Genomic DNA, 21,675 nt, shown 5'->3' with positions numbered 1-21,675 from the left:
GAAAACTGGAAAAAATAAAATATTGATAGCGCTGATGGATCCTTGCTGATGGTTTCTGATTCCTAAGTCTAGCCGTGATTGCTGGAGGTAATATATTTTTATCAGCCTCCTCTAACCTTGTATCCCTCAGATGTTTTGGGCTACAGTTCACAGCATTCAAAGCTGGCTACAGGTGATGAGGTTGTGATCCAGAAAAGTCCAAGGGCACCAGACTTTGAAAGGCTCAATTACAGTACTTCTCACAGACTTTCTCATTAACTTTGATAGTGTACTGTGCAAGTCCATGAGGTGGTTTGATAAATGGAAACTTTAATTATAGTGCTTTTGATAATTGAAGGATAGTCACTTGTGTGTCTTTCTTTATGGACTTTTTTATTTCCACTTAGCTGCATAAGATTTTGAAGAAGAAGAAAAAATATTGGAAATGTAAGCCTTTGGTCTCAAGAGAGGGAGGAAATGAACGTGTTTGATCATAACACTGGCCTCTTGAAATTCTGTCTTCTCCAACATGGAACAAATTTATAATTTGTTGGCAGTGCTCAATTTTACTTCTTGTTATTCTTGTATCTCCGTTCCTTCTTTCCTTTTGTCACTTTTTTCCTTGCCAAAATTTAAACAGTTGTGCCACAAATATATTATTATTTCCCCCTTTCCCTTTCTTTGTGCTTTACAAATAGGAATATAATTTAAGGGCAGACATACTGATTTTTGCCCAACACCCCAATCTCTAAGTGGTGGTAGATTCCTGGGTCTTCAGGTGCTCAGCCAGGATTTGTGTTTCCTTTTGGAATGAGGCACAGCAGAGAGTTTGGCATTTTTAGGATATATGGTTTATTTATACATTATATACATCCTGAACCTATGATGGGTGGTGGTGGTTCACAGCATTAACACCCCTAAAGTCTTTATTCCCCCCCCTCTTAACTGTAGCCTTGGATTCAAACATACATTGCTCTCTGACCCTTTCTCCTGCTTGCTGCTTTATTTCTAGGTCACATCAGTGCAAACTTTCAACTCTAAACCCAGGCTTTTTCCTTTCAACCTATTCAGGGTCCCAACCATTTCCTGTCTCACATAGAGCCCCCTTTCCTTTATTCTACTAATGGCCCATCAGCCTGGCAATCACCTCAACACAGGAAGGTAGCCTGGCTTATATTTTAACACTTGCTGGTTCCTGGGGTAAGAAGGATCTGACATGCAGCCTACTTCTCCCTGTCCCAGTCCAAATTCATAACAGTATATAAAATGATATAATATTAAAATCTAAATTGCAAGTCAGCAAGAAGAAGAAATAGCAGAATATGGGTAATTCATGTACGATGAATGATTTTATACCATTAGAAAGAGTAATATTTGAAGGTAGCAGATCCCTGTATAGGAATTTTGTTTCATTAAATGTATCATAATGTAGCCCCAAAGCTCTCCAAGAGAGATCCTACTACCATGCATGGAGGTGTAAATTTGGAGTTCATTGGAATCCCCTGACCTTCTGTATCAAACAGTGATGAATATTCTGGACTTCTCTTTCCCTATTGCTAACTCACTTCCTAATTGGTTCCCCAGATCTTTCTCTGTTTCTCATTGATAACTTTGTGCTCAATTCCTTGTCAAGCTGTTCCAGCTTGATGAGCAAATTTGATCAACGAGTGTGGTCTTATACAATGACCACCCCCCCATTCCTCATCTTGACAATGTGATAATGTGTTGGATGGACACAAATTCCCAGCTTGTACACTGAAGCAAAGAAATACTCTTGTGCTTTTTTCAAGGCCTCCTTCTAATTAATAGATCCCTCAGTTCTGGTCTCAACAAAATTATGTTGTCAGATGTACCAATATAGGAGGCGGGAGGGGGGGGAGTTCTGGCTATGCTATTATGCAGATACCCAGGAAGTGCTGGGAGATGCATACACACATAATTTACCCATGAACCTCTAAAAACATGCATGTATGAGAGGTGGATCTGTTTTGAGAGTCAAACTCATGGTGCCCTGAAAATGTGCCTAAACAGTTCTAAACCCAGAAATTCACAACACAGACATTTCAAGAGCAAACCTTTATTACAGATGGGTTCGGGGAAATGAGATTTCAGGCACTATGTTATAATCAATGCAATACAATACTTACATGGGTGCATTTTAATTCTAATATTCTAATTCATTCATACTTCTTAATCTGAAGAGATAAAAGTTCCTTCAACGTGGAAAAGAAAGTGGTGAAACATAACCCTTAGTTACGGAAGCCCCTATGGTGTGAACCACTCCTGGGGAACCCCACAGGATCACTAGGAGGGGGCCCCCTCTTCCTGCCCATTGCCACCAAGGATCCATCTGAATGACCCTTCTCAGTGCTATTTTTCTAGAAAAAGAATTGCCAAAACTCTGCATGAACGCCTCCCTTGTTCTCTTATAATGGCAATGGCGCCCACCTGAGAGGTGCCAGAACTGAGTTCCAGTGAGCTCTGGCTGAAATAAAGCCCGACCTCTTATGTCACTTATGTTGATATCCTGTCAACTTACCAGCAAACCATGCATATCAGCAACCAACCCACGAGGCCTTCATGAGTGCCTGCCAGCCAAAGTCATTGCTGGTTGCAATTACGTGTACAGGTGGTAACCATATTGTGTGTTCCACTACAATGGGGCACGGTGTACATTAACACAGGTACATGCAGAAAGATCAGATGGGATTAGGCAGTGTAAAATTGTGCATCCCTACTGCTGAATAGTTGTGGGACAGAGCCTAAGGGCAGAATAATATCCTGCCATGACCTAATGATAACAAATGCAGAGTTCATAGTCAGCAGAGGAAAATTCAGGTCTGGAATTGCTGAATACGGGGGCATCAGTGCAGTGAAAGAGGGCAAGTAGTGGAGATATGTAGGCAATAGTAGTGCTCAGTGGGCATCTGCACACCCTACTTGATCTGGGGGTGAAATCTAGGGTCCTGGATTGGGCAGACCGAGGGAACAACTGCCCTGCCCTGTATTCATCCTTAGAGCAATTTGGGGGGCAGGCCTAATATTTAATTGGTATTTTAAAAATTCTGATTAAAGTTGGGAGTGGACAGGGAAAGGAGACACCCCATCTCCTTCCCACTTTTTGACTGACAGCGGAGGAAGGTTAAGTCCTGTGGAGTGGTTGCCTGAAGAGGATTCTGGGTGCTTCTTTTAAGGGATGCATACAAATCCCTGAACTAAATATTATATCCAGTGACACAGACCCTTGATTTCTTCATCATTTTCTTCTTATTAGGTGTTCCCTATTGTTCAGCTGAGGCCTCAGCAAAATAATGTAACATTTTGGGGAAAAGATGCAACCCAACAAGCCAGCACTGGAGGCTAAGATAGAGAAGATCTCCACAGCCACCATGTATTTCCCCTTTGTGCTCATGTAGGTAGGAACAAAGGATAACCAAACACTACAAAAGACCAGCATGCTGAAAGTGATGAACTTGGCTTCGTTGAAACTATCAGGTAATTTCCGGGCAAGGAAGGCCACAGTAAAACTGACCAAAGCTAGGAAGCCCATGTAGCCCAAGACACAGTAAAAGAAGGTCGCAGTCCCCTCATTGCACTCCAGTACAATTTCTTCAGCTACTGACTTCATGTCAGCATTAGGGAATGGAGGAGAGATCACCAGCCACAGAGTGCAGATGAGTGCTTGGAGTAGGGAGCAGGAAAGGACAATAGAGTTTGCCAGTCCTTTCCCCACCCACTTCCTCATCCTGGATCCTGGTTTTGTGGCCGTGAAAGCCAGAACCACAGTGATGGTTTTTGCCAACACACAAGAAACAGCCACTGAGAAGATGATGCCAAAAGCAGTTTGTCGGAGGAGACATGTCACCTTGTACGGATATCCAATGAACAGTAATGCAGAAAGGAAGCAAAGCAAGAGGGAGATGAGTAGAGAGTAGGTGAGGTCCCGGTTGTTGGCTTTCACAACGGGAGTGTCCCTGTGCTTCACAAATATTTTCAATACGAGTGCTGTAATGAAAGCAAAGGAAAGAGCAGAACAGGCTAAGCTGAGGCCCAGAGGTTCTTCAAAGGACAAGAACGTTGCCTGCTTGGGAATACATATAGTCTTATGTTTGTTTGGATACTTTTCATCTTCACATTCATAGCAGTCATTCATGTCTGTGAAAGAAAAACATGGTCCTTAATCCCAAAAATATGAGCAGCATCCCACTGCCTGTAAATACATAATTAAAATGTTTTTAAAAGTGAACAAGGAGTTTCAAACAATAAAAACTAAAATGATGGAACCGTTCCCTTCTCACCTATCCGATGTATAATACTGATTCAGGCAAAATGCAAGAGGTAGGACCACAAAGACCCTTCCTGATCTCCGGCTAGAAGCCAACTCAAATATTCCTATCACTGTTCAAGTTGCTCACATGTAGTTACTCCTTCATTAAGGAGTGATTGTGAAACTGAGACTTTGCAAATTTCTACATTTGAAGATTTAATCAACATCTTTCAACTCTTCTCTGGATTTATGTATTTCAAACTTCTCCAAACATTACAGCACAATTCTCTGAAGTTTAAGGGCATCAAAATACATGTTTAATTATGTTACCAAAAAGTAAATGCACATTCAAATATTATTTGTGAAGAAAAATGTATATGCCTACACACATTTTGATAGAAAATGCATGATTAAGTATGTAATCAATCAAACAAATCATGGGCAAAAAATTGTGAAAGTAACAGGGATTGAGTCAACTCTAGCCAAAGTGTCAAAACAGATTTCAAGATCTGCTGTAGAAGAACGTATCACATTTAGGGAGAAATTCCATGCCAAGAATATGACATAATGCAAGCCCGGCAGAAATTAAGTTGGCATAAAGCAGGGGTAGGCAAACTAAGGCCCAATCGCCTTCTCAATCCGGCCCGTGGATGGTCCGGGAATCACTGTGTTTTTACATGAGTAGAATGTGTTCTTTTATTTAAAATGCATCTCTGTGTTATTTGTGGGAATAGGAATTCATTCATTCATATTTTTTCAAAATATAGTCTATCCCCCCACATGGTCTGAGGGACAGTGGACCGGCCCATGGCTGAAAAAGGTTGCTGACCCCTGGAATAAAGTAGACCAGATCCGAAATCCATTCAGGAGTATGGCTGCTGCTGGTTTAGTGAGCCAAAGCTTGTGTGAGAGAAAACAAGCATTTACAATAGTGTTTTACTGGCTTAATTTATGCTGGGTTTCTAGGTCAAGTGACCAAGCTGAATGGGCTTCATGCATTGTATCCTAAGTACACCCCCTCCCCCGGTTTCAACCCCCGTAATACTCCCCTTTCAAGGCTGACACCAGTTTAAGAAGCATAACACTCAGCCCAGCCTGCATGAGGGAGATATAATGACAAATTTCCAGCTGTTACAGAAACCTCCTGGCTCATCTGAAAATCCACTTTATACTTATCCTGTTCAACCTGGTGGATCTTGCTATAGGATTCTTACTTAATAATAGCATTCAACATCTACAATCACAAATTATCACACACACTTTCCTTAGGTCTCTTTCAGCAAGATTTTTCAATATTTCATGAACTGTCAAAAGGAATCTTGATGAATGCATGTTATATATACTAAATTTCTTACCCTCCTGGTCAGAAATCTTCCCTTCTGGACATGGGATGCAATCGTAGCAGCAAAATGCTTCCCCCTCCTTCACTTTCCTGCAAAAACCAGGGCGGCAGCTCTCAGTACATATAGACTTCGGCTGTGTCTATTACACAAATGAAAGAGAGAGATGTATAAAATAAATGGACTCAAAGAAAAGCTGAAAGGGGAAATGAAGCTCTTTCTTAAAAGGGATTTGCAAAGGAACAACAACATTCATTTCAGGAATTCATTTAATAGGGCTTTTCAATTCCATTTTGACTCATTTTCTGGCATTTTCCATTGACTCAATGTGCAAACTCCAATAAATTGGTGGGTTGTTTTTTTTTTTGCAGTTACCTTTGTGGATAGTAATGTTTTTAATAACCTCTATAGTCAGGACTCTTTCTGCCAAAGTGGCATTAAAGGGTTGTGGTGGTGTCGCTTAATGCAAATTAAGCCTCAGAGTTATACACCTGTTATTCCAAACCTTGAAACATGGCATGCATAATCTGACTTGTGAGGTCTACAAATGTAAAGCCTCAGTGTTATACACTCGCTATTGCGTGACCAGGCAGCCACAGCCCCAGCCCCCAGGGATCATAAGGAAGGAATAAATACTCTGACAACGTTATATGGAATTAAAATTAGGCCACAACTTTATTAAACTTCCAAATGTAGGAAGACCTTAGCTTAGACCTTGGGCATGTATCCCTCCCAGCCCCCCAGCCTGGGGAACTGGGGCACATCAGGGTAAATGGGATATGGGGGTGCACTGCAAGATGTAAGTGTAGCAGGCAGCCAAGCCCATATCCCCACACGCAGGGTAGTTCACTGACGACCTTTCAATGTATGGCCGATGACACCCATATATAAAACCCCTTTAAGAGGGGGACCCTGGAATTGCCACTGCAGGGGTGTGACTCACCACTTCCGCCCCCCGCCCCGCCATATAGGGAAGAAAAGACTAAAGGATTCCACCCAAGGCCATAACCTCCAAAGTTGTGACTAATTGCTACGGGGAAGACGAAACCTGCCAATGCAGGGAAATTTATTCCCGGTCCTTCAACAGCAACCAGACATAGACTGCATCAGCACCCACTAAACAGGAAGAAAAAGTTAACCAGCAAACAATAAAACATTAAACTAAGGGAGGGTTGCGTGGGTGAAGCTCCTGAGCCGACTGCCTGGATACTGTCGGCTCCACCCCCTTATTTATATAGGACTGGCCCCACCTCCCGGCAATGAAACTTGACCACTGAGGCTGGGCATGAACCTCTAAAAATGAACACTGAGAGGCAGGCCAGTCCCTGTTTGCCAGTAAATTCCCTGGGAACTGTACCACCTCATGTGATCCCGCAAAAGGCACCCACAATGTAACGTGTGAGTGCTCATTCTAAAACCTTGAAACATGGCATGCATAATCTGACTTGTGAGGTGTACAAATGTGTCAAAACTTTAAACCAATTTTGTAAAAAGAGCCACAGTGGCGAAAGTGCCGAAAATTGACATAAGGACCTTTTGAAACTGAAATACTGTATTTATATCTGCGATCTATAGGTCTTAACTAGGCAGTCAAAGACATTACCTTGACAAAGGAACTAGTCCAGCAAACTTCCCTTTATGTATTCTCCCCACACTGATGCAGGAGCCCAGAATTGTAATGTGAACCAGGGTTTCATCCAGACTGATCCTCCAAACGCATAACAATATATTTGATATCATCAAAATCTATTTAGTATTCACTTCTTCAAGTTGTCAGTTAACATATTTACTTTCAGTGTAACTGGAACCAGTATAGAGACTGTACATTTAGCTTATAACATTAATTCATAGCTTGTTTTAACTTTAATCCAATGTTATAAAAGTTGAGCAATGTACAATGAAATTACCTTTTATATTAAGTTAAAGTGTTCAGTGTTACAAAGGGCTGATGCTCGCATCCTACCTGGTTAAACCAATGGTGCCATTTTATGGCTCCCTCATTGATGGTCAAGGCTTGCTGTGGAGGAGCCAGGGAATCCACCCCTCCTACCTTCACTCTCTGAAAGGACTGGTTGGAGGAAACGATCCAATTGGTAATATCAAATCCAGCCAATATCTCCCCATTCTGGTCCAGGGAAATCTTATCCCCAGCGCTGTTGTTAAATGAGATACCCTTCAGAAAATGATGGAGCTTGATAGAAAAAGAAAGAGAAAGTATCGATAAGGCTTCAATTCAGCAAGAGAAAAACATGATGTTCACTTTCATGTCATGTTTCCAAATATCCACCTTGGAGGAAAGCAGTTTTCATCTATATATATATAGATGGCTATATTATATTATATTATATTATATTATATTATATTATATTAGCCAAGAATTTATCACATTTGGAAGTTCATTTCAAATACAGATTTTTATGATCTCTGGCAGCAAATGCACACACAGTGATTTATTAACAGGAAAGTGGGTGCTCTGTTCATTTAGTTGTCTAAAATATATCACTTTGCTCTCTATAGACTTTATATGCTGTGCTATGTGATATATTACACCTTTGATGCTCCTGATTTCAATGGGAAATCAGCCCCAGGCTCATCTGAGAGGATGGTATGAATAGTTGAAGAAACGGGTTGAAGAAGGAATAGGGGTAAAGGCAAAATCTAGAAGTTGGCTATATCATACTTGGATGGAATTCATTTTCTTTTGTTCTCTTTCAGTATTTCTACTTTACGTTCCAACAGTTTAAAAGAAGAGATTTAAAAGATTTAAAATTAGAAGTAAAGTGCAAGGAATGTGAATGTAAAATATGTGCCTTGCCTAAACAAAAATATTTTAAGGAGGTGCCTAAATGAATACAGTGAAGGTGTCTGACTGATGTCAATAGGCAGGGACCTCTAGTAGGCTGAATCTTAAGCTAGAAAAGCATGTGGAGAAGTTCCCATTTGGCTTTAAATGCATTTCAAGAGAGATAAAGCATCCATGTGCATCTCATGGCCAAAGGGCAGTGAATAGAGGAAGTGGTTTTGAGGGCATCTGGAGAAGTTTTCAAGACCATTGCTGCACCCACATTGCTGACCCCTGCTGTGGTTGCATAGGAATAATGACAGTTAATCAAATGGACAGATAGAAAAGGCAAACAGAACAGGTTTTGAACCTCTTTGAGGAAGGGTGTGCAGCCCAGTACCTGCCACTGTGGCTGATTCTGAAGCTTCATTCCTCCCCTGATCATTACTGGTCTGAGTTTGCCTCGGGATGTAGACATGGCATGTAAAGCATGGGCCACAACATAGACAGCATTGTAGATGTTGTAGCTGTGGCTGGTCATGCTCATTTCAAAGAAAGGACCAGGAAGATTCTCCAGCTTCTCTTGCCCTGTGCAAATATCTCCCTTCACATTGCCAACAATTTGATTTGGAAATACACAGCCAAATGCCTGTTGCCAGAAGTCCAAAATGAAGCCATCTCCTTTCGGGTGGGAAGGGGTTTTGATCTTGACAAACTGACGAAATCCTGGTGGATCATTTGAGTGAGTTGTGAATGAGAGAACCCCATGGAGTATTTCTGTATCCCATGTCCGTTGATAGACAAAAGAAGTGAGCTCCATCTGGGCTGTCATAATCCACACTTTACCTTTTGGCTTATTTGAACTTTGTTCCAGTTCTGATAGGTAAGGCAACCACCTAAAATATGCCAGAGCATATGATTCTCCATAAGCCAACACTACATTGGCTTTGCTATCATTTATTCTATCATGAATTTTTGCCCCCAGTTTAAACATATCATTCATTTCTGTGAGATAAGTAAGTTTGTCACTTCTTTCTATAAAGGCAAAACAGATGCCATTCTTTGAAAAAAATGGGACCACAGTTTGCACAAATCTTTCTGCATTCTCATCATAGAAAGTAAGGATCCCAATCCATATCCACCGGAAATGCAGAAGCAAAGACAGGATCCCCTTATACTGGTGGTCTTCCTTGGGCACCATCTGATAGAAGAAAAGGCCTGGGGTTTTATCATTCATCACTGGAGCTGGGCCATATATGAGCTAAATGTAGTTGTGATAGTAGGAGAAAGAGACAGAAGCAGAAATAGCTTTTATTTTTTAGATTTATGTATTGAGAGCAACATTGGGGCAAGTTCACACTGGGCCTTGTAATCCTCGCCATTTGGCCTGTGCATGCTATTTTTGCTATGCCAAGTGACACTCACCTGCCTATCAGCTGTTATCATATAGCAGTCAATGGCTAGGCCAAAGGGAACGTCTGAAGCAAAACAATACATGCTATCAAGACTTTATCTCTTAGCTTGGATAACCATGGATAAGCATGGTTATTTGAAACGTGCACATTAAATATCCAGTGCTTTTTTTAAAAGAAAAGTTTGTGGGTACTGTCATTTTGACTCAGGAAAATCACCATTTTAAAGTACAAATCGAGAACAATAAATACAGTAAATGGACAAAAGTACAAATATTCACAAAATATTTAGGGGTATGAGTACCCCTGCATTCACCCAGAAAAAAAAGAACTGTATATATCCAAATTTATCTTGATGTGCAAAGTTGCCATAAGTTGACGGAGGTATATATATATTACCTGTGGAACCTTATAGATATCCAAGATTGTTGCCACATGAAGGGAAATTTGGGAGTCCAGTCCCCCAATGATGGCTTTCAAGTTTTTCTTGATGTCACAGATGTAGTTGGGGACAAATGTTTCCAGTATGGATATGAGTAACATTGTGGCATAAGAGGTCCATTTGGCATTGAAATAGCTGTCATAGATGCGGAAGCCTAAAGTGACATTGGGTAAGAGCTGAGGGTTTTCATTGATCTCCTTCACTGCAAATTGCAAGGCCAGGATGTGCTGGTAGTTCTTAGGTACCACACTAAAAGAGAATTTCATTTTCTATCAGAAGAGTATGTAACACTTTGTAAAGTTATCATTTCTCAGTTCTACATCATCCTCATTAGTATTATTCATTACTGCAATTATTTAACTATTTTCTCAGTTGAGGAAACTATTGAACAGGTATCACTACAAGTCATCCTCCTTGCCTAGAATTGTAGAAAAGGGATGGACGTGAAATTCTATGGGTGTGGAATGCAGACTTCAAAATGTTCCTGGTCTACATTTTTAAGGCAGGCTTCATAATCTGTGTAGAAGTCGTGCCCTTATTTCATTGTCTTGGGACCTGGAAGCAAAAATTTCCACAACAATATTACATGTCTTCATATGATACCTGAATGTTTGATTTAGTGGGGAAAGTGGTACTACAATGCCTATTATTATGGATTGACACTGTTGATGGGAACTGATGGAGTCCAGAGCCACAGTTTAGCTACCGTTCTCCTATAAATAATGGCTCCGGTGTCCAAAGAAGGAATCAGAATACAGAAGAGAAATTGTTCTTACTTTAGCCCTTCAAACAATGTTGGTAGGGGTTTTTCAGCGAAGGGTACTGAACTGGAGACGATGATGTTTTGAGAGGCTATGCCACCAATGATGAGGTCTCCTTCCTGATGATACTGATGAAGTGGAGTATATGGATCATGGACATGGCATTTAAGAATTTGAGGTTTGCATATTACATGAGGAGGTAGAAACAGAAGTAAGACCAATAATGCCACCATCTTTAGTACAATTTCCCCCTAGTACTATCACAGCTTTTGAGAGTGAAGTAGTCTCATCTAATTGTCCTTTTAGTCTGCTCTCATGTCAGAAATCCAGACTGAAAACTGGAGAGAGAAAAGTGATGACACTGATGGATCCTTGCTGGTTTCTGATTCCTAAGTCTAGCTGTGATTGGTGGAGGTAATATATTTTTATCAGACTTCTCCAACCTTGTATTCTTCAGATGTTTTGGACTACAATTCACAGCATTCAAAGCTGGCTAAAGGTGATGGGGTTGTGATGCCAAAAGCAGTTTGTCGAAGGAGACACGTCACCTTGTCAGGATATCCAATGAATAGTATTGCGGAGAGGAAGCAAAGCAAGAGGGAGATGAGCAGAGCGTAGGTGAGGTCCCGGTTGTTGGCTTTCACAATGGGAGTGTCCCTGTGCTTCAAAAATATTTCCAATACCAGTGCCGTAATGAAAGCAAAGAAAAGAGTAGTACAGGCTAAGCTGAGGCCCAGAGGTTCTTCAAAGGACAAGAAAGTTGCACGTTTGGGAATACATATAGTCTTATTTGTGTTTGGATACTTTGCTGCTTCACATTCATAGCAGTCATTCATGTCTGAGAAAGAAAAACATGGTTCTTAATCCCAAAAATATGACCAGCATGCAACTACTCTTCCTCTAATCAACTTTATACTAATCCTGTTCAAGCTGCTGGAGTTTGCTACAGGATTCTTCCTTAATAATAACGTTCAACATCACAAATTATCACACACAAACATACTTTCATTAGGTCCCTCTTCTACTAGATTTCTAAATATTTCATAAGCTGTAAAAAGGAACCTTGGTGATTGCATAATTTTATATGCATGTTCTCGATTAGAGGCAACAAGGTATAAATAGAGACAGTAAATTTCTTACCCTCCTGGTCTGAAATCTTCCCTTCTGGACATGGGATGCAATCGTAGCAGCAAAATGCTCCCCCCTCCTTCACTTTCCTGCAAAAACCAGGGCGGCAACTCTCAGTACATATAGAGTTAGGCTGTGTCTAATACACAAATGAAAGAGAGAAATGTATAAAATAAGTGGACTGAAAGAAAAGCTAAAAGGGGAAATGAAGCTCTTCCTTAAAAGGGATTTGCAAAAGATCAACAACATTCATTTCTGCAATTCACTTAATAGGTTGTTTCAGTTCCAAATTGGGCACATTTTCTGACATTTCCCATTGACACAATGTGCAAAGGCAAATAAATCGTTGTTTTTTGCAGTTACTGTTGTGGATAGTAATGTTTTTAACATCCTCTTTAGTCAGGGCTCTGACTATGTATGCACACCTTTCTGCCACAGTGACATTAAAGGGTTGTGGTGGTGTCACTTAATGCAAAGTTGACATCAGATAGAGTTATACACCTGCTATTCTAAAATCTTGAATTGTGGGATGCATAATCTGCCTTGTGAGGTCTACAAATGTGTCAAAAGTTCATACGAATTTTTAAAAATGTGCAACAGTTTAGTGTTGAAAATTGACATATGGACCCCCCCTTTTTTTACTGAAATGTTTATTTTACTGTAATATTTATACCTGCAAGCCATAGGTTTGCTTTCTAATTTTGGTGAAAACCACTGGTGCAATTTATTCAGGCTTCTCGAAAATGACATGCTTTCATTGGCTTGGCAAAGGTCAGAGTGGTTCAAACATGACTAATGTTTTAATTTTTTATTATTTTTATTTGTGAATTCTGAAAAAGGAACAGTTCAGCTATGTGGTTAATGTTTTACTTGCCCATTAAAGAATATGGGAGCTAGAAGCAACCATCTATTTTTTAAAAGACCTTTTTAATTAAACGAAATATTTTGTTTAAAATTCAATCCATGTGGTCTGATCAAAAGTGTTTTTGTGCAATGTGTATTATAGCATCCCACATTCTTGCCTTGGGTCTTTTAGCAAAGCCACAATAGAGAGCCATTGCTCTCTATCCAGGAGATGGTGGCATCTAATTCTCCACTCAGCTTAATATCAGTATCGAAGGAGGAGCATTCACATGCCCCGGAGAATGATTCATAGTGACAGCCAAGGGGTACTGAGGTACAGAGAGGTGTAAGGACTTCCTTGTTGATGATATTGAACAGAATATATTAAAAACCAATGAATTTACATTGTTCTTTTGTTCTGTCTAGGAATATAACAACCAGAAGTTATAGGGATTAGGTTTTGGTTACGGGGGTTATGTAAAAGCTGATGTCACATCTTGTTTCTTCCTTCTCTCAGCATTGTTATAAATTTAGGCACAGATGTGTGGCAGCCCAATTATTTGAGATACTATCTAGGTTGGCCCATTGGGTGCAATTTGTATTTATATTGTTATACGCAACACCAGTCTCCGAGCAGTGAGAGAATCAGGACTTAGATTTCCTTTTAGGTAAGCTCAGTGGAGACCACAGAGTCTTGAGCATATATGGCTTTGTTTAAACATTCAAGCATATGGGTTTATTTATACTAGTTCTGCAAGCTTCCCTTTATGTGTTCTCCTCTCACTGATGCAGGATCCCAGGATCGGAATGGGAACGAGGATTGAATCCAGACTGATCCTCCAAACTCATAACAATATGTTGTTGTTTAGTCGTTCAGTCGTGTCCGACTCTTCGTGACCCCATGGACCAGAGCACACCAGGCACTCCTGTCTTCCACTGCCACCCGCAGTTTGGTCAGGTTCATGTTTGTAGCTTCGAGAACACTGTCTAACCATCTCATCCTCTGTCGTCCCCTTCTCCTGGTGCCCTCCATCTTTCCCAGCATCAAGGTCTTTTCCAAGGAATCTTCTCTTCTCATGAGGTGGCCAAAGTATTGGAGCCTCAGCTTCACGATCTGTCCTTCCAGTGAGCACTCGGGGTAATTTCCTTCAGAATGGATGCGTTTGATCTTCTTGCAGTCCATGGGACTCTCAAGAGTCTCCTCCAGCACCATAATTCAAAAGCGTCAATTCTTCGGCGATCAGCCTTCTTTATGGTCCAGCTCTCACTTCCATACATCACTACTGGGAAAACCATAGCTTTTACTATACGGACCTTTGTTGGCAAGGTGATGTCTCTACTTTTTAAAATGCTGTCTAGGTTTGTCATTGCTTTCCTCCCAAGAAGCAGGCGTCTCTTAATTTCGTGGCTGCTGTCACCATCTGCAGTGATCATGGAGCCCAAGAAAGTAAAATCTCTCACTGCCTCCATTTCCTCCCCTTCTATTTGCCAGGAGGTGATGGGACCAGTGGCCATGATCTTCGTTTTTTTGATGTTGAGCTTCAGACCATATTTTGCGCTCTCCTCTTTCACCCTCAATAAAAGGTTTTTTAATTCCTCCTCACTTTCTGCCATCAAGGTTGTGTCATCTGCATATCTGAGGTTGTTGATATTTCTTCCAGCAATCTTAATTCCGGCTAGGGATTCATCCAGCCCAGCCTTTCGCATGATGAATTCTGCATATAAGTTAAATAAGCAGGGGGACAAAATACAGCCTTGTCATACTCCTTTCCCAATTTTGAACCAATCAGTTGTTCCATATTCAGTTCTAACTGTAGCTTCTTGTCCCACATAGAGATTTCTATGTGACAGATGAGGTGATCAGGCACTCCCATTTCTTTAAGAACTTGCCGTAGTTTGCTGTGATCGACACAGTCAAAGGCTTTTGCATAGTCAATGAAGCATCCATCGCATGTTTGCAATTTGGTCTCTGGTTCCTCTGCCTCTTCTAAATCCAGCTTGCACTTCTGGGAGTTCTCGGTCCACATACTGCTTGAGCCTTCCTTGAAGAATTTTAAGCATAACCTTGCTAGCATGTGAAATGAGTGCAATTGTGCGGTAGTTGGAGCATTCTTTAGCACTGCCCTTCTTTGGGATTGGGATGTAGACTGACCTTCTCCAATCCTCTGGCCACTGCTGAGTTTTCCAAACTTGCTGGCATATTGAGTGCAGAACCTTAACAGCATCATCTTTTAAAATTTTAAATAGTTCAGCTGGAATATCATCACTTCCACTGGCCAAGTTATTTGCAATGCTTTCTAAGGCCCATTTGACTTCACTCTCCAGGATGTCTGGCTCAAGGTCAGCAACCACACTGCCTGGGGTGTACGAGCCATCCATATCTTTCTGGTATAATTCCTCTGTGTATTCTTGCCACCTCTTCTTGATGTCTTCTGCTTCTGTTAGGTCCTTACCACTTTTGTCCTTTATTATGGTAATCTTTGAACGAAATGTTCCTTTCATATCTCCAATTTTCTTGAACAGATCTCTGGTTCTTCCCATTCTGTTGTTTTCCTCTATTTCTTTGCATTGCTCATTTAGGAAGGCCTTCTTGTCTCTCCTTGCTATTTTTTTGGAATTCTGCATTCAATTTCCTGTATCTTTCTCTATCTCCCTCACATTTTGCTTGCCTTCTCTCCCCTGCTATTTGTAAGGCCTCATTGGACAGCCACTTTGCTTTCTTGCATTTCCTTTTCATTGGGATGGTTTTCGTTGCTGCCTCCTGTATAATGTTTCGAGCCTCCATCCATAGTTCTTCAGGTACTCTGTCCAGTAAATCTAAATCCTTAAACCTGTTCCTCACTTCCACTGTGTATTCATAAGGGATTTGGTTTAGATTGTATCTTACCGGCCCAGTGGTTTTTCCTACTTTCTTCAGTTTAAGCTTGAATTTTGCTATAAGAAGCTGATGATCTGAGCCACAGTCAGCTCCAGGTCTTGTTTTTGCTGACTGTATAGAGCTTCTCCATCTTTGGCTGCAGAGAATGTAATCAATCTGATTTCGATGCTGCCCATCTGGTGATGTCCATGTGTAGAGTCATCTCTTGTGTTGTTGGAAAGGAGTGTTTGTGATGACCAGCTTGTTCTCTTGACAGAACTCCATTAGCCTTTGCCCTGCTTCGTTTTGAATTCCAAGACCAAATTTGCCAGTTGTTCCTTTTATCTCTTGATTCCCTACTTTAGCATTCCAATCCCCTATAATGAGAAGAACATCCTTCTTTGGTGTCACTTCTATAAGGTGTTGTAAGTCTTCATAGAATTGGTCAATTTCAGATTCTTCAGCACCAGTAGTTGGTGCATAAACTTGGATTATTGTTATGTTAAAAGGTCTGCCTTGGATTCGTATCGAGATCATTCTATCATTTTTGAGATTGCATCCCAGTACAGCTTTCGCCACTCTTTTGTTGACTATGAGGGCCACTCCATTTCTTTTGCGGGTTTCTTGCCCACAGTAGTAGTAGTAGTAGTAGTAGTAGTAGATGGTCATCCGAACTGAATTCACCCATTCCCGTCCATTTTAGTTCACTGATGCCCAGGATGTCAATATTTATTCTTGCCATCTCATTTTTGACCACATCCAACTTACCAAGGTTCATGGTTCTTACATTCCAGGTTCCTATGCAATATTTTTCTTTACAGCATTGGACTTTCCTTTCGCTTCCAGGCATATCCGCAACTGAGCGTCCTTTCGGCTTTGGCCCAGCCGCTTCATCAGCTCTGGATCTACTTGTACTTGTCGTCCGCTCTTCCCCAGTAGCATGTTGGACGCCTTCCGACCTGAGGGGCTCATCTTCCAGCGTCATATCTTTTATATGCCTGTTGTCTTTGTCCATGGAGTTTTCTTGGCAGGGATACTGGAGTGGCTTGCCGGTTCCTGCTCCAGGTGGATCACATTTGGTCCAAACTCTCCACTATGACCTGTTCATCTTGGGTGCCCTGCTCGGCATAGTTCATAGCTTCTCTGAGTTCTTCAAGCCCCTTAGCCACGGCAAGGCAGTGATCCATGAAGGGGCATAACAATATATTCAATAGAATTCAATAGAATTCACTTCTTTAAGTTGTCAATTAATACATTCATTCCCAGTGTTAAAGGAACCAGTATAGAGGCTGTGCATTCAGCTTATAACATTTATACATAGCTTGTTCTATCTTTAATCTTTACTCCAATCCAATTTTATAAAGGCTGAAGAATGTATAATGAAATTATCTTTGTATGTTATGTTAAAGTGTTTAAAGTCACAATTGGCTGATGTTCACATCCTACCTGGTTAAACCAATGGTGCCATTTTATGGCTCCCTCATTGATGGTCAACGCTTGCTGTGGAGGAGCCAGGGAATCCACCCCTCCTACCTTCACGCTCTGAAAGGATTGGTTGGATTTTCATATATAGCCAGGTTTTTCTCATATTTGGAAGTTCATTTCAAATTACAGATTTTTAAGATCTCCTGCAGCAAATGCACACATAGCCATAAATAATTTATTAGTGGAAAGTGGGTGCTCTGTTCATTTTGTTGTCTAAAATACATCACATTGCTCTCTATAGACACTATATGCTATGCTACGTGATATATTATTCCTTTTATACACCAACTTCAGAAGTAAATGGGAAAACAATCCCATGCTCATCTAAGAGGTTACTATTAATAGTTGAAGAAACAGGTTAAAGAAGCAATGGTGATAAACGCAAAGTCTAGAAGTTGGCTATATCATGCTTCGATGGAATTCATTTTCTTTTGTTCTCTTTCAGTATTTCTACTTTAAGTTGAAACCATTTAAAATTTAAAAATTTTTAAAATTTAAAATATTTAAAATAATAAAAATTACAATAAATCCAGTTTTTGAACCAATAATAATAATAATAATAATAATAATAATAATAATAATAATAATAAAAAAATTAGCTGTAGAATGCAAGGAGATTAAAATACGTCAACACCCATTTGACTTGCCTAAACAAAAATGTTTTAAGCAGGTGCCTAAATGAATACAGTGAAGGTTTCTGTCTGATGTTAATAGGCAGCGAAGTCCAGTGGGCTGAAAGTGAAGCTAGAAAAGCATGTGAAGAAGTTCCCATTTGGCTCTATGTGCATCTCATGGCCAAAGGGCAGTGAATAGAGGAAGTGGTTTTGAGGGCATCTGGAGAAGATTTCAAGACCATTGCTGCACCCACATTGCTGACCCCTGCTGTGGTTGCATAGGGATAATGACAGTTAACCAAATGGACAGATAGAAAAGGCAAACAGAACAGGTTTTGAACCTCTTTGAGGAAGGGTGTGCAGCCCAGTACCTGCCACAGTGGCTGATTCTGAAACTTCATTCCTCCCCTGATCATTACTGGTCTGAGTTTGCCTCGGAATGTAGACATGGCATGTAAAGCATGGGCCACAGCATAGACAGCATTGTGGATGTTGTAGCTGTGGCTGGTCATGCTCATTTCAAAGAAAGGACCAGGAAGATTCTCCAGCTTCTCTTGCCCAGTGCAAATATCCCCCTTCACACTGCCAACAACTTGATTTGGAAATACACAGCCAAATGCCTGTTGCCAGAAGTCCAGAATGAAGCCATCTCCTTTCGGGTGGGAAGGGGTTTTGATCTTGACAAACTGACGAAATCCTGGTGGATCATTAGAGTGAGTTGAGAATGAGAGAACCCCATGGAGTATTTCTGTATCCCATGTCCGTTGATAGACAAAAGAAGTGAGCTCCACCTGGGCTGTCATAATCCACACTTTACCTTTTGGCTTATTTGAACTTTGTTCCAGTTCAGATAGGTAAGGCAACCATCTAAAATATGCCAGAGCATATGATTCTCCATAAGCCAACACTACATTGGCTTTGCTATCATTTATTCTGTCATTTATTTTTGCCCCCAGTTTAAACATATCGTTAATTTCCGTGAGATAAGTAAGTTTGTCACTTCTTTCTATGAAGGCAAAACAGATGCCATTCTTCGAAAAAAATGGAACCACAGTTTGCAGAAATCTTTCTGCATTCTCATCATAGAATGTTAGGATCCCAATCCATATCCACCGGAAATACAGAAGCAAAGACAGGATCCCCTTATACTGGTGGTCTTCCTTGGGCACCATCTGGTAGAAGAAAAGGCCTGGGGTTTTATCAGTCATCACTGGAGCAGGGCCATATATGAGCTAAACGTAGTTGTGATAGTAGGAGAAAGAGACAGAAGCAGAAATAGCTTTTATTTTTTAGATTTATGTATTGGGAGCAACATTGGGGCAACTTCACACTGGGCCTTGTAATCCTCGCCATTTGGCCTGTGCATGCTATTTTTGCTAAGCCAAGTGACACTCACCTGCCTATCAGCTGTTATCATATAGCAGTCAATGGCTAGGCCAAAGGGAACGTCTGAAGCAAAACAATACATGCTATCAAGACTTTATCACTTAGCTTGGATAACCATGGAAAAGCATGGTTATTTGAAATGTGCACATTAAATATCCAGTGCTTTTTTTAAAAGAAAAGTTTATGGGTACTGTCATTTTGACTCAGGAAAATCACCATTTTAAAGTTCAAATCGAGAACAATAAATACAGTAAATGGACAAAAGTACAAATATTCACAAAATATTTAGGGGTATGAGTACCCTTGCATCCACCCAGAAAAAAAGAACTGTATATATCCAAATTCATCTTGATGTGTTAAATTCCCGTAAGTTGACAAAGAGATGCATATCTCACCTGTGGAACCTTATAGATATCCAAGATTGTTGCCACATGAAGGGAAGTTTGGGAGTCGAGTCCTCCAATGATGGCTATCAAGTTTTTCTTGATGTCACAGATGTAGTTGGGGACAAATGTTTCCAGTGTGGATATGAGTAACATTGTGGCATAAGAGGTCCATTTGGCATTGAAATAGCTGTCATAGATGCGGAAGCCTAAAGTGACATTGGGTAAGAGCTGAGGGTTTTCATTGATCTCCTTCACTGCAAATTGCAAGGCCAGGATGTGTTGGTAATTCTTTGGCACTGCACTAAAAAAAGAGTTTCATCTTCCATCAGAAGGGCATGTAACTCTTTGTAAATTTATCACAACTCAGTTCTACACTATCCTCATTAGCACTGCTTTCTTTCTTGGGAGACGCAGGGGTACACATACCCCCAAAACATTTTGTGAATCTAAGTTTGGTCTCATTGAGGGGCAGTATTTCAATATAAGTAGGAAAATGAGGGTACAACTAAACTTTTTTTTTTTTTAAGGAAAAAACATTGCTCATTTGTATTTTTTAGGACTGCAGTTATTTAAATTATCTTGAACAGGTATCACTACAAGTGATCCTCCTCCTTGCCTACAAAGGCAGAAAAGGCAGATTGGGGGAAATTCTATCGTAAGGGAGCACAGACTTTAAAATATTCCTGATATAAATTGTTAACGCTTCTATTATTATCAATGGACATTGTTGGCTGCAACTGTTGGAGTCAAACAACCACTTCAGGACCACCGTTTAGCCACCCCACCTCTTAAACTGATATGCTTCATTGTCCAAAGAAGGAATAAAAATGCAAAAGAGAAATTATCCAGGTCTTACTTTAGCTCTTCAAGCAATGTTGGTGGGGGGTTTTCAGTGAAGGGTATTGAAATGGAGATGATGATGCTGTGAGAGGCGATGCCACCAATGATGAGGTCTCCTTCCGCATGATACTGATGAAGTGGAGTGTGTGGATCATGGACATGGCATTTAACAATGGGAGATTTGCATATTGCATGAGGAAGTAGAATCAGCAGCAAGACCAATAATGCAACCATCCTTGGTACTATTTTCCCCTATGCACTAAAATGCCCTTAGTACTATTACAGCTTATGAGACTGAAGTAGTTTGACCTAGTTGACCTTTTAGTCTGCTCATATATCTGAAATCCAGACTGTGAAAACTGTGGGTGGGAATAGTGATGACACTGATGGATCCTTGCTTCTTTATGATTCTTAGGTCTAGCTGTGATTGCTGGAGGTGATATATTTTTATCAGGCTTCTCCAACCTTATATCCTTAGACTGCAATTCACAGCATTCAAAGCTGACTGCATTTGATGGGTTTGTGATCCAATACAGTCCAAGGGCACCAGGCTTTGAAAGGCTCAATTATAGTACCTTTCACAGACTTCCTCATTAGCTTTGATAGTGTACTGAGCAAGTCCATGAGTTGGTTAGACAAGTGGGAACTTTAATTACAGTTATTTTGATAATTAAAGGGAATTGTTCATCTTTCCTAACAGAAGTTTTCATATCCTCTTAGCTGCATAAGATTTTGGCTTACAATAATAAACAAGAAGGAAAAAATACTGGAAATACAACCCTTTGGTCTCAAGAGAGGGAGGAAAGGAACATGTTTGACTGTAGCACTGACCTCTGGAAATTCTGACCTGGAAAGAAGAAACCTAGGGAGAGCGGAGTTTTCCCCTAATTACATTCCTTTCAAAGTTCACATGAATGAACAACAATTGCATAAGTTGGTCTCCATGTCTTGCCAATGGATGGGAGAAAAGCATCACATTTTATGCTGGAGAAACTAAAATGAGGCATGGGTAATGTCTCCACCAACAGGGAAAGACATTTGCAACTCGTCGGCAGTGCTCAATATTACCTCTTGTTATTCCTGTGTCTCACTTTCCTTATCTCATCTTGTCACATCTTTCCTTGCCAAAATTTAAACAGTTGTGCCAGAAATA

At 40.6% G+C, this 21,675-nt stretch overlaps 1 protein-coding gene across 1 annotated transcript; it reads right to left on the bottom strand.

The window, feature by feature from the left end:
• Positions 1-3,235: 3,235 nt before the first annotated feature.
• LOC310662242 (vomeronasal type-2 receptor 26-like) lies at positions 3,236-20,756 on the bottom strand (the record flags this gene model as incomplete). The annotated part of the gene is made up of 10 exons (XM_083409015.1): positions 3,236-4,134; positions 5,602-5,728; positions 7,550-7,777; positions 8,769-9,569; positions 10,180-10,376; positions 11,702-11,821; positions 12,124-12,250; positions 18,282-19,082; positions 19,692-19,983; positions 20,539-20,756. The coding sequence occupies 10 exons, from the start codon at positions 20,754-20,756 to the stop codon at positions 3,236-3,238; spliced, it is 3,810 nt and encodes a 1,269-aa protein (XP_083265141.1).
• Positions 20,757-21,675: the final 919 nt, after the last annotated feature.

The sequence above is a fragment of the Podarcis tiliguerta genome (assembly GCF_965153285.1).
Source record: "Podarcis tiliguerta genome assembly, chromosome: 13".
In the NCBI taxonomy this organism is placed as follows: Eukaryota; Metazoa; Chordata; class Lepidosauria; order Squamata; family Lacertidae; genus Podarcis; species Podarcis tiliguerta.
The sequence above is the reverse complement of the archived record's forward strand: the minus strand, read 5'-3'. Positions and strand labels throughout refer to the sequence as shown.